Consider the following 11,468-nt stretch of genomic DNA (forward strand, 5'->3'; position numbering starts at 1 on the left):
TGTTGTTCTTCATTGTGAGAAATAACATTTATTTGCAAGCTAGAGATTATATATATAGATGGTGATGAAGAATAACGTTAGAAAATTGTTGGGTTTTGTTTACTCTATGAACTTGGTTGTGTTGTTGGGTGTGGCGGCAATGGCAGAAAGAGAAGTGAAAGTGGGAGCGGTGCTTGATGTTGGGGTTGGAATGGTTGGGAAGATGGGTTTAAACAGCATCAGAATGTGCATCCATGATTTCTATGTCTCTAATCCTCATTACAAAACCAGGCTCCAACTTATTCTTAGGGATTCCCAAAGGAACGTTGTTACTGCTGCTGCTCAAGGTTCGCTCCATCTCTTCGCCTCTTTATATATGCAATGTTTCACATTTAGATCTATGATTGTTGGGTGTATTTTGTTTGTTCATATTCATATATAAATAACCAATTGCACTCTACTGAATTCTTAAAATAATGAAATAATAATTTACCACCTTGCATTACGGCAAGGACAGTAGTAAAGACTAAAAACAACTTCTTCTTTTCCTTTAGAAATTAAATTGAAGAAGAATGAGAGTAAAGATAGACTTGAATAATGTTTAAGCATAACATAGAGAATAAATCTAAATTAGTTTCATATAAGATAGACTGATATATTTGTATTGAATCGTTAATAATTTATAGTATGGTAACAAAATCCCATATTATTTTTATAATTATTGTGTTAGATAATATAAAATTATTTTTTTTTTTTTAATAGTTAAGTGATGGTCAAATTTTAATAAAACTACTGTGTTTTTAAACTTTTCCATTTTATAATACAGAAATTTCCATTTTATAATACTGAAATTTCGGAGAAGTTTCTACTTTCTTGAAAGTCACGGTTGTCTTATTTACTACGCAATCCAGTAGCCAATTAATAATGAAGAATAGTGCCAAGTTTAGACTACTTGACAAAAATTAATTAATTAAGATGATAATAGTGGTAGGGTGGTATACATAGTAGTAAGAAAGAATGTCATGTGTCAACGTACTCATTCACTGGCAATGGGTACAAAGAGACATAAATGCAACTGTGAAAGATACATGTCCTCTACCTCTAGACTCTAGTATTTCTTTCTTATCTTCTTCCCTATCCTCTTCCAGTTGACTCACACCATGGATGCATGTGATTGTCCCACTACTTTCACTGTCATTATTCAATGCCATAAACAAAAAACAACATATATCCTTAATATGTATTTCTCTTCAAAATAGAAAAATTCAATACCGGCAGCTTGTTTATCATATGGAGACAAAATTATATATATTAATCATAATTATATTTTATGGAACTAAAAATCCAAACTACAGGCCAGGGTGGTGAGAGATTAGAGAATAGAGATTATGGCTACCAGCAAGAAACCTAGACTTTAAATTATTGTTTTGGCTATATAGTCTTGGATCTGTCTTTGGTTTCTTCCTACTGAGGTTATGTTTGGTGGGGTTCAACAATAGTATAGCTAGCTCATGTATCTCTGTGCCATTTTCATTTCAACCGAATAATACATATTAATATATCTCCTTATAATAATACTTGTGTTTCAATAGTAACATTGGTGGTTAAGGTAACAATATGACAGCCGTCAACTAGTAAGGGAGAAAAAAAAATCATTGGTAATTAATAATTAAGAGAGTCATGCATTATTTCGTTTTAATTGTGTAACAGTGTAAGTGAATAAAATCAATATATTGAACTAGCTTCAAAATTTTCGTTCTACTCTTTCAACTGAATGCATATCTTAGCTTGTAGTGCAAGAATGAAGTAGATGATTATTAATTAGAAATTAAATGGGCTTAACTAAGGTTCGAAAAGTAACTTTAATTTTAGACACGTGTGACTTGATACTGATCAATATTTAACGAGAATATTATAATCATGCAGCTTTAGATCTCATAAAGAATGAGCAAGTGGAAGCTGTGATAGGACCAGTTACAACAACGGAAGCCATGTTTGTGATCAACCTCGGAGACAAAGCGCACGTGCCCATTGTCACGTTCTCAGCAACGAGTCCTTCTCTCTCATCCCTCCACACCCCATATTTCTTCCAAATTGCTCAGAAAGATTCAACTCAGGTAGAAGCCATAAGCGCCATTATCCAAGCTTTTCGGTGGAAAGAAGTGGTTCCAATTTATGTAGACAACAGTTATGGCGAAGGACTCATTCCATGGTTAACTAATTCACTTCAAAAAGCATACATCCGTGTTCCTTATCTGTCTGCCATTGATTTCTCAGCCACAGATGATGCCATTGAAAGAGAGCTCTACAAGCTCATGACTATGCAAACTAGAGTCTTTGTCGTTCACATGACACCCCTTCTTGGCTCTCGTCTCTTTGCCATTGCCAAAACCATTGGCATGATGGATCAAGGTTATGTTTGGATTGTCACTGATGGAATGGCTAATTTCTTCAACTCGTTGGACTCTTCAGTTATGGACTCCATGGAAGGTGTCTTGGGTGTTAGGCCTTATATTCCAAGAACTAAACAGTTTCTTGATTTTAGAGCTCGATGGAAACGACAGTTCCTAAGAGACAATCCAACACTTGTTGATGTCAATCTGAATGCTTTTGGAATATGGGCCTATGATGCTACCACCGCATTGGCCATGGCCGTTGAGAAAGTTGACAGCACCCTTTCTGGCTTCACTAATGTGAGCAAGAACTCAAGCAATGTGACTGATCTTGAAAACTTTGGCGTTTCGCGAAATGGTGAGAAGCTGAGAGAAGCTTTGTCAAATGTTAGATTCAAAGGTGTTGGTGGTGACTTCAAATTAGTTGGTGGTGGGGAGTTACAAGCATCAGCATTTGAGATAGTTAATGTGATTGGTAATGGTGAAAAAAACATTGGATTTTGGATGCCAGAAAAGGGACTAATTAGAAGTATGGATGCCAAAACTGCAACAACCGCATATTCAAGTTCTAAAGAGAATCTAGGAAGAATTATATGGCCAGGGGACTCTTACTCTATTCCAAAGGGATGGCAGATTCCCACAAATGGTAAAAAGTTAATGATAGGGGTTCCAGTAAAAGATAGTGGCTACTCTGAATTTGTGAGAATAATCCATGACCCTATTACTAATTCTACAAAGGTCACTGGGTTCTGCATTGATGTCTTCAATGCTGTGGTAGAAGCCTTGCCTTATGCCCTTTCATTTGACTTGATTCCATTTGAAAACTCCAACGGTGAGATGGCAGGAACTTATGATGATTTGGTCAACCAAGTTTATTATGGGGTAAGGCTCTCGCTCTGTTATTGTTATTTATTGGTAATCTCATTCTTAGGCTATCGTATTTGAAAGTAATGCCTAATATGTTATGATGCATTCACAATTTCTGAATGGAACAGAAGTTTGATGGTGTGGTGGGAGATACAACAATTACGGCAAACAGGTCCAGTTATGTTGATTTCACATTGCCGTACACAGAATCTGGTGTGACTATGGTTGTTCCAATAAAAGACAACAGAAAGAAGAATGCATGGGCCTTCTTGAAGCCATTGACATGGGACCTTTGGGTTACAACATTTTGTTCATTTGTATTCATAGGATTCGTTGTTTGGGTTCTTGAACACCGAATTAACAACCATTTCAGAGGGCCTCCTTCTTATCAGATTGGCACTAGCCTGTGGTTTTCCTTCTCAACCATGGTGTTTTCCCATCGTAAGTATGCTCATTGATAGTAACAGATAAAATAGAACACAGTTTTATACAATTGTAGATGATCTCTATGAATATTTAATGATTATGCAGGGGAGAGGGTAGCAAGCAACTGTGGAAGATTCGTGGTGATAGTATGGGTTTTTGTGGTTCAAATTCTAGTTCAAAGCTACACTGCAAGTCTTACCTCTCTCTTAACGGTTGAACAATTACGCCCGGTTATTACCGATGTGCATCAACTCCTAAAGAATCGGTTGAATGTTGGTTATTTGGATGGTTCTTTTGTTCGTGAAATCTTGAAGGATTTGGGATTCCAAGAAAGCCAGCTCAGGATTTACAGATCTGCAGAAGAATGCAATGATCTCTTCATAAAAGGAACTGCAAATGGTGGCATTGATGCTGCGTTTGATGAAGTTCCATATGTGACACACCTTCTTCAAATTTACTGCTCTAAGTATACCATGATTGAGCCAAGATTTAAAACTGGTGGCTTTGGATTTGTAAGTTCTGTGATATCACTCTATGTTTAATTTGTTTAACTATATATATTGGTTTCTTCAGAGATTAATTTCCTCATCTTTCTCTAGGTGTTTCCAAAAGGGTCACCTCTTGTAGCAGACATATCAAGGGCAATTTTGAATGTGACTCAAGGAGCCAAAATGAAAACAATTGAGAATGCATGGTTGAATGGAAGCAGTTGTCCAGAATCTAATGCTCAAATTTCTTCTGCGAGTCTAGGACTCGAAAGCTTCTGGGGTCTGTTTCTTGTTATAGGTGTTTCTTGTGCATTAGCACTCATGTTCTTCTTAGCAACATTCCTGTATCAGTATAGACATATTCTGTCAAGCCATCAGCCCAGTACTTCAATATGGACAAGAATTGGAACCTTGCTAAGTATCTTCAATGAGAAAGACTTGAGCTCTCACACTTTCAAGAAAAGTGCAAAGCAAGATGCAAGTGTAGCTAGTAGTCCTGCTCATCATCATGGAATAGGTTCAGCTGAGGCATCACCAAGTACACATTGCCCTTCAAGTCCTTATAGCTACACAGAATCAAATTTTTCATTCTATGGAGACCAAGTAATGTTTAGTCCGGATCGACATGATTATGGAACTCATCAAGGTCATGAAACTCAAGACAGAGAAATGAGGGTGGTGCACGATGATACTCAAGAAGTGGCCACTACAAACAGTAATAATACTAACTCCCAAGCCACATAGAACATCTGTGGCAGTTTTTAACAAATTACTGTTGTAACAATTTTGTAAAAACACCTCATCTATTGAATATATTCTATGACAGTTTAGTTCAGGTCAAGGCTTAGTAACAATGTATATATGAATTTTCTATTTGATGGTGCAAAATGGGCAATGACTACAAATTTTATATATACTTTTTCTTAAGAGTCTTAGTAAATACATCAGTCCTTGCATTCATGCTCTGATTGGTTCTATCTAACAAACTAACATCTAGAGATTCATGCACCACGTTTAGAATTACTAATAACTTTGGTGAGAAGAAAGATAAATAATATTTTAGGCCTATACAACTAATTAAGGTAGACACTAATGATGGAAGAGAACACCATCCATCCATTACAAAACTTTCCTAGGATGTCATTCTTTTATACATACAGGTTTTGACACAAATGAGTCCATACCATTTGCAAAACATTCTTCAGCACTCTCTGACAAAGCATTTGCTGTCATCTGCATTCATATGAGATAATAAGACAATGATCATTTCTTTCTAAAATTATTTTTATTGAATCCAAATCAACAATGGAAGGGGACAAGAAGATTAATTGCTCACCGCGACAATTGGGATCCGCTTTTTAGATGGTCCAGAACATTCATGATCTAGATCTGGTAGATTTAACTCCATTAAAACTTTTCTTGCAGCATCCCAGTTTCCTGTTTCCTCGAAAGACCGGATCAATTTCGTTGCCTGAAGGCCATTCATTATTGGCATGCAAACATCCTGCCAAGTGCAAGTATCAAATGATTATTACAAACTGAAAAATGCTATGCAAAAATGATAATGGCAGCTGAACAAAGTTGGCAGATCAAGGCACAAGTTACAGGTTCAGAGAATTCCATAAGTTACCATCAAAACCAAGTCATAAGAGCAGCGCTGAACGGCACGCACTGCTTCGGCTCCATTATTCACAACATCTATGCTATGGCCTAACTGCTTCATCATGGATTGTGTCACCATGACATTAATCTTGCTATCTTCAACCAGAAGGATCTTAGGCTTTGATGTGGATCTGGTTAATTCTGATGCACAGATGCTAGTAACACATTGAGTTGTCACGTTTGCATTCCCTTGAACCTTACATGTTTTCTGAAGTTCACTTGGCTTTGTTGCTATATCCATTTCAGAACCTTCCACCATATGTTTAGAAGAATCTGTAATACCCTTATCTTGACAATATTTATCACTGCTAACTATATTTTCGATGTTTGTTTCTCGGCTCTGACCGGATGAACTTGCTGATGATTCTGATATCTCTGGAGCATCAACTACTAAAGATGAATCCTGAACAGAACATGTCCCTTTTGATATGATATCATGAAATGGGAATGGAAATGAGAATGAACACTCTGAAGTATGTGAGCTTGTGTAGCCAATCTTATGTGTTAATAACTTGTGTGCTCTGCTAGAACCATTGGAAGAGAAAAGAGAGCCTAAAGTTCGCGGTTGGAATTGGAAGAAACTTTCTGTTGTATAATCACAAGCACCTTCGTCATTCTCCATATCAGATAGTTCATCTGTGTCATCAGAATTTTCTTCAATTATTGAAACCTTGCAGGGAAGTATGAATGTGAAGGTAGAACCATGGTGTTCTTTGCTAGACACTGTTAGATGACCCCCCATCAACTCAACCTATTCAAAATTAGAAAATTTGGTAATTATATGTAAAACTAATGAAACATAACTCAGATCAAAAGAAGAATGAGGAAATGGTGTTATACCAGTTGTTTGCATATTGCTAATCCTAGTCCTGTGCCACCATACTTTCGAGCATGATCTGTGCCAACTTGCATGTACCTTTTAAATAAAGTAGGTATTGCATTTTCTGGCACATTATAACATTGAAAGAATTATTCATCTGAAGGTCAATTACTCATGTAAGAAAATCAAAATGATTAGTATGAAATAGAATTGTTAAACAAACAGAACAATATACATACCTGGTATTCCAATGCCTGTGTCATACACATCACAGCGTATCCACACCGTTGTCTCTGTTAAATGATGATGCTCCTCAGTGTCTTCATTTACTGAGCATTCATTTTTAATTGATGATCCGCATTCACCATGAAATGCATGGTTTTGGCCTTGAGGGTGATCATGTCTCTGATCATCAAGAAGATTTCGGTCACTGCTACTTTGAGGTGTTGAGAGGTATCTATCTTCATTTGCTTGAGTTGCTGAAATATTTGAAACAACATATAGGTTTATACCTACTTTCCCTTCATGTGTAAACTTGATCGCATTGCTGCAAAATATTACAAAAATTTGGATTATTTAGACTATTAACTAGACTTTTAACATTTTCTCTGCTTAGTTACAAAAATCATTCCAAATTTACTAATTGTCTAATCACATAAAGTTTAATACCTGATCAAATTTGTAAGAATTTGCCGGATCCTTAAAACATCACCAATAACCTGCAATTGTTCATCAATCAGATGAAGCAGGTACCACTGGTGAAGTATATATTAAGAAATTCTTTAAGGTCCTCACCTCAATTGGTACATCATCTGACACATGTCCTTCTAAGGTTAATATTTTCTGCAACGACGCTGCAGCCGTCTGGAGTACGTGCTTTACTACCTCTCGTGGCCTGAATTTAGTTGCCTCGAGCTTCATAACTCCTACGTAGATGCAGAGGATTGCAAGGGTGGGAAGAAAAAAAATCACATGATTTTTATCTAATTGTATATGAAGCAATTCCAAAACAGTCTCAACATAACATAAATCATGTTATATAATCTTAGCACTAACAAGACAAGAAACAAGGATAGATTTCTTACCTGATTCAACCTTGGAAAGATCAAGAATGTCATTTATAAGTTGAAGAACCAAATCTCCTGAAGATAGCATAACATCCAAGAGCTGTCTTTGCTCCCCATCAAGCTTTGTGGTAGAAAGAACTTCAGCCATGCTAACTACCCCAGATAATGGAGACCTTATCTCATGAGACATTGTGGCCAGCATTTGTTTTGCTCTCATAGTCTCCTCTATTAAAAGGGAGTGAGAAAACAATAAGATTTCTTCATCTAAAAGTAAAAATTATTGAACTAAAGTGCTGAGTAATCAGATTCATACCTGTAATGTGAATGGTTTTGTTTAGTTCTGTTTCCTTTGCTTTCTGAACTGCAATCTCTTCCCGAATCTTAGCCATCCTTTCTCTTTTCCGCACCTGCAATTTCGGAGAATTGTAAAATATCATGTGTGCTGCCATTACCATAAGAAATATTAAAACAAAGTTAACATTTACCTGATCTGTTACATCCATTCCCATATAGTTTATTCCAATTGTCTCCCCTACTTTGCTAAACACGGGTTCTACATATATCAAGAATGTCTTTGATCCGAATAGTTCTGTCTCAAAAGTGATTTCCCTTTTTGCAGGTAATCCTTTCTCCAAGACTTCTCTCTTGAACTCTTGAGATTCTTTGACCCCAGATCCTGTGAATATTTCAACATCTGTTTTTCCTATTATGTCCTGAAAAATATGAGTAATCCGAGGAGTTTAGATATTTCATCTTGTCAACAATTAGAATGAAGTGTGAAATTATTTTTCTCCAGCACATAATCTATTACCTCCTCTTGCAAACTTGGAAAATGATTATAGATGAACCGGTATCGCAATTCCTTGTCCTGAAGAAAAAAAACATACATAAAAGAATTAGCCCTTGATAAGTCTAAAACAAACTATTAAGAATACATAGAGCACAGAAAAACTCATGAAGCAGTGCCTCAAACCATAGATTTTAATACCTGATGGCCAATAACAACAGGTGCATTCTGGAGGATGAAATGCAAGAAATTATCTGCTCTTTTGAGAATCTGGGAGAGTTCTTCTACAGGTGAGGATTGCCTCTCAATGTTGTTGATCCTTTCAAGCAACTTGTCTTGGAGTATCTGCTCTCTCTGGATGCTTGCCTCAAGCAATTTCTCCAAACGCAAGGCCCTTTGTTTCCAATACTTAACAGTATCATACTCAGCAGCATCTATTTCAATTCTCTTGTTCTGAAGCACAACCTTGTTCTTCCTTCGCGGCATGTCCTGCCATATGTCATAAACATCCTCCAATATAGACACCGGCCTTTTGTCGCCTCCATATCTTTCTTCCTCGAACCGGTGCTCCTCCAATATCTCCAGCTTCCTTAGCTCAACATCCTGCCTTTGTTTGCTAAGGTTGTCGAGCTCTTCCCTCAGAAGGCGCACCGCATTTGCCTGCTTGTACTCCCAATGTTTCATGAGGTATGCCAACTGAGAAGACCCTTTTTCAGTGAAATTTGTAAGCTCCATGAGGCGCTTGAAATCGGCTATAGTTGGCTCCTCTATGATTGTAACATCCTCTAACATATCCTGCTCCCTTCCAGGCTTTTCGATATTGAACTGCTTTCCAACTTCACTTCCAATATCTTCAGGCCACATTGAAGGCAGGATTTCAATTTCCATGTCCTCAATGCACTCCCTCTCCTTCTCACACACCATGATAGCACAATGATTAGTCTTTTCTTCTACACAGATTCAATTTGTTCATCATTCAATACAGTTGCAACTTCACCAACTCTTTTGCTTTTTCTGTGTAGAAATAGATTAATATTCCAAGAAAGGAAAATTAAATATGTGAGTCTAATCATTATGGCCATATTAAAATCAGAAAGGAGCCAATTTACACTTTACAGCACACATCAGCAATTACATGGAAGAACAGGCCAAGGGTGATTGTATTTCATAATAAAATCTATGAAGAAAGGGGAAACAAAATATATATGAACTCTAATGTTGGTAAACAATGACAATTTTTAAGACTTTGTTTATGAAAAATCGATGCAAGTATTTTAATACGCAACAAGTTGACCAACCTTCCGGAAAAACCGAAAAAGCAATATAAAACATTTAATTCAAAGTAGCAAGGATTAGGGAACTTAAGAAGCCACCAAACAGATAAGTTTGAGGAGAAGAACGAGCATAAGAGAAGGAACATGATAAGGATCAAAAGCTACTTTCTGGTATCAAAGATATCCTAATGCAGAAAACAAGCTAATCCATACATTGGGCAAAGACCAAAGCCAATACACATTTTCACAGGACTTAGAAACAATAAAGATAATTAGCTGATAATTAAGCTAATCACTATGAGTTAATTAAGGCCTGTCATTAATAAAGATGAAGAGTTGAAACTTGAAAATATGAACTCTGAGGAATCTCTTCAACTGTGAAGTCAAAATCATTCAATCATACAATCATTAATCACTTCAAAAGAAAAGGCTAAATAAATAACTTTGTAAATTTGCATTGTAAGGTAAAAAAGGAACAAACTTTATTTAAAAAACATAAACCAGATAAGCATGTGCATTTTAAGAGCTCAAAAAAATGGTACTAAGAAATAATATTCTTAACCCTTGTTGTTGTTGTTATAGTAGTTGCTGTGAGGCAACAATTACCTTGAGACTCTCACAGTTTTTTCTTCCTCTTCAAAACCCTCAGGTTAATAATAGATAATATATTTATTAATTATTATTACTTGTTTTGTTTGTGATGCATGGTACGTAAGTCAAATGAGAAAAATTAACACGGCGGTTATGTATATCCTTACGGTTAAGCCAGGTCGAGTTCTCTCTCACTTAATCACCTTGTATTAAACCAATATAAGTTTGTCAAGTAATAAGCTCTTAGATAAGTGTCAGTGGTTCGAATTTTGTCTTATATATGCAATAATTCATTAATCAGTGACAGATTTTTAAATAGAATTTAGATTCGCGATGAATTAAGTTTTAATTTATCAGATTAAAAAATACCGTGACAAAAAAAAATTACATTGTATTAAAGTTTGATTAAGAGTAGATTAGAATTTAGAAGTATACGTGTTTTGTGAACTAATAATAACTACTACCTTAGTTTAGGTAATAATACTTTACTACAACATGCTGCTTAATTTCTTCCTGACGGTTGTGTTTAATTACATACTACGCTGGTGATTCCAGCTCTTTTCTAGTTAATCCATGTATGTTTTAAGAACCTTAATTAAAATTTGTTGGAATTTTAGAATTTTTACCTAAAATTATTGATGTTAAACTACTAAGAAAGATATAGGTGTACTTAAATTTAGGTTCTTACTAGTATTTTTACCCGTAATACTATTACGGAAATATAAATCTTTTAAAATTACGTAGATCTAGGTATTATAGATTATGATACGAAAAATGTATAGTATTAAATTATTTTTATAAAATAGTCGTAAGGGATAAAAGTCTCCGTCGGCTAAAAAGACCAGAGTTTTAAACAAAATTAAATAATAAATTTTTTAGTTATTATTTTCAAACGAAAGAGTTTAATTTTTTTACTTAATTTTAACATCCGTTATCTAAAATTTAAAAGAATTTAACGTGTATATTTTTATATTTGATTAGGTATTAAGTTTGTTGCACAAATAGAAATAATTAATTTTTATACTTGCTATTTAAAAATAATATTTTTTCTATATATATAAAAATATAATTAGATATTAACATAAAAAAAATTTCTATTGATAGTTATAAAATT

General features: G+C 35.2%; 2 protein-coding genes across 4 annotated transcripts; one reads left to right on the forward strand and one right to left on the reverse strand.

The window, feature by feature from the left end:
• On the forward strand, positions 1–5,065 carry LOC107623114 (glutamate receptor 2.9-like). Its single transcript, XM_016325270.2, has 5 exons — positions 1–326; positions 1,906–3,254; positions 3,368–3,680; positions 3,771–4,177; positions 4,265–5,065. Exons 1-5 carry the CDS (start codon positions 59–61, stop codon positions 4,895–4,897), a joined length of 2,970 nt encoding a protein of 989 aa, XP_016180756.1. The 5' UTR covers positions 1–58; the 3' UTR covers positions 4,898–5,065.
• Positions 5,042–10,417, reverse strand: LOC107620904 (histidine kinase 5-like). Of its 3 annotated transcripts, none has more exons than XM_021113125.1 (13): positions 10,370–10,417; positions 8,691–9,398; positions 8,514–8,570; positions 8,188–8,415; positions 8,016–8,109; positions 7,721–7,927; positions 7,431–7,561; positions 7,305–7,354; positions 6,875–7,182; positions 6,656–6,759; positions 5,784–6,566; positions 5,490–5,657; positions 5,042–5,386 (listed from the first exon to the last, which is right to left on the reverse strand). In XM_021113125.1, the coding sequence occupies exons 2-13, from the start codon at positions 9,375–9,377 to the stop codon at positions 5,294–5,296; spliced, it is 2,910 nt and encodes a 969-aa protein (XP_020968784.1). In that variant the 5' UTR covers positions 9,378–9,398; positions 10,370–10,417; the 3' UTR covers positions 5,042–5,293. The 3 variants fall into 3 exon arrangements, with proteins under 3 accessions (XP_020968784.1, XP_020968783.1, XP_016178481.1); XM_021113124.1 differs by having other exon boundaries at positions 8,691–9,439; positions 10,370–10,416; XM_016322995.2 differs by having other exon boundaries at positions 8,691–9,503; positions 10,370–10,416.

The sequence above is a fragment of the Arachis ipaensis genome, chromosome B10 (genome assembly GCF_000816755.2).
Source record: "Arachis ipaensis cultivar K30076 chromosome B10, Araip1.1, whole genome shotgun sequence".
Lineage (NCBI taxonomy): Eukaryota > Viridiplantae > Streptophyta > Magnoliopsida > Fabales > Fabaceae > Arachis > Arachis ipaensis.

Coding starts and splice junctions, on each gene's coding strand:
- LOC107620904 (XM_021113124.1), bottom strand. CDS start 9,413: ATGGTGTGTGAGAAGGAGAGGGAGTGCATTGAGGACATGGAAATTGAA. Junction 8,571..8,690: donor CTGTTGTTATTGGCCATCAG/GTATTAAAATCT, acceptor TTTTTTCTTCAG/GACAAGGAATTGCGATACCG. Junction 7,183..7,304: donor ATTCTTACAAATTTGATCAG/GTATTAAACTTT, acceptor AATATTTTGCAG/CAATGCGATCAAGTTTACAC.
- LOC107623114 (XM_016325270.2), top strand. CDS start 59: ATGGTGATGAAGAATAACGTTAGAAAATTGTTGGGTTTTGTTTACTCT. Junction 3,255..3,367: donor TCAACCAAGTTTATTATGGG/GTAAGGCTCTCG, acceptor TGAATGGAACAG/AAGTTTGATGGTGTGGTGGG. Junction 3,681..3,770: donor AACCATGGTGTTTTCCCATC/GTAAGTATGCTC, acceptor ATGATTATGCAG/GGGAGAGGGTAGCAAGCAAC.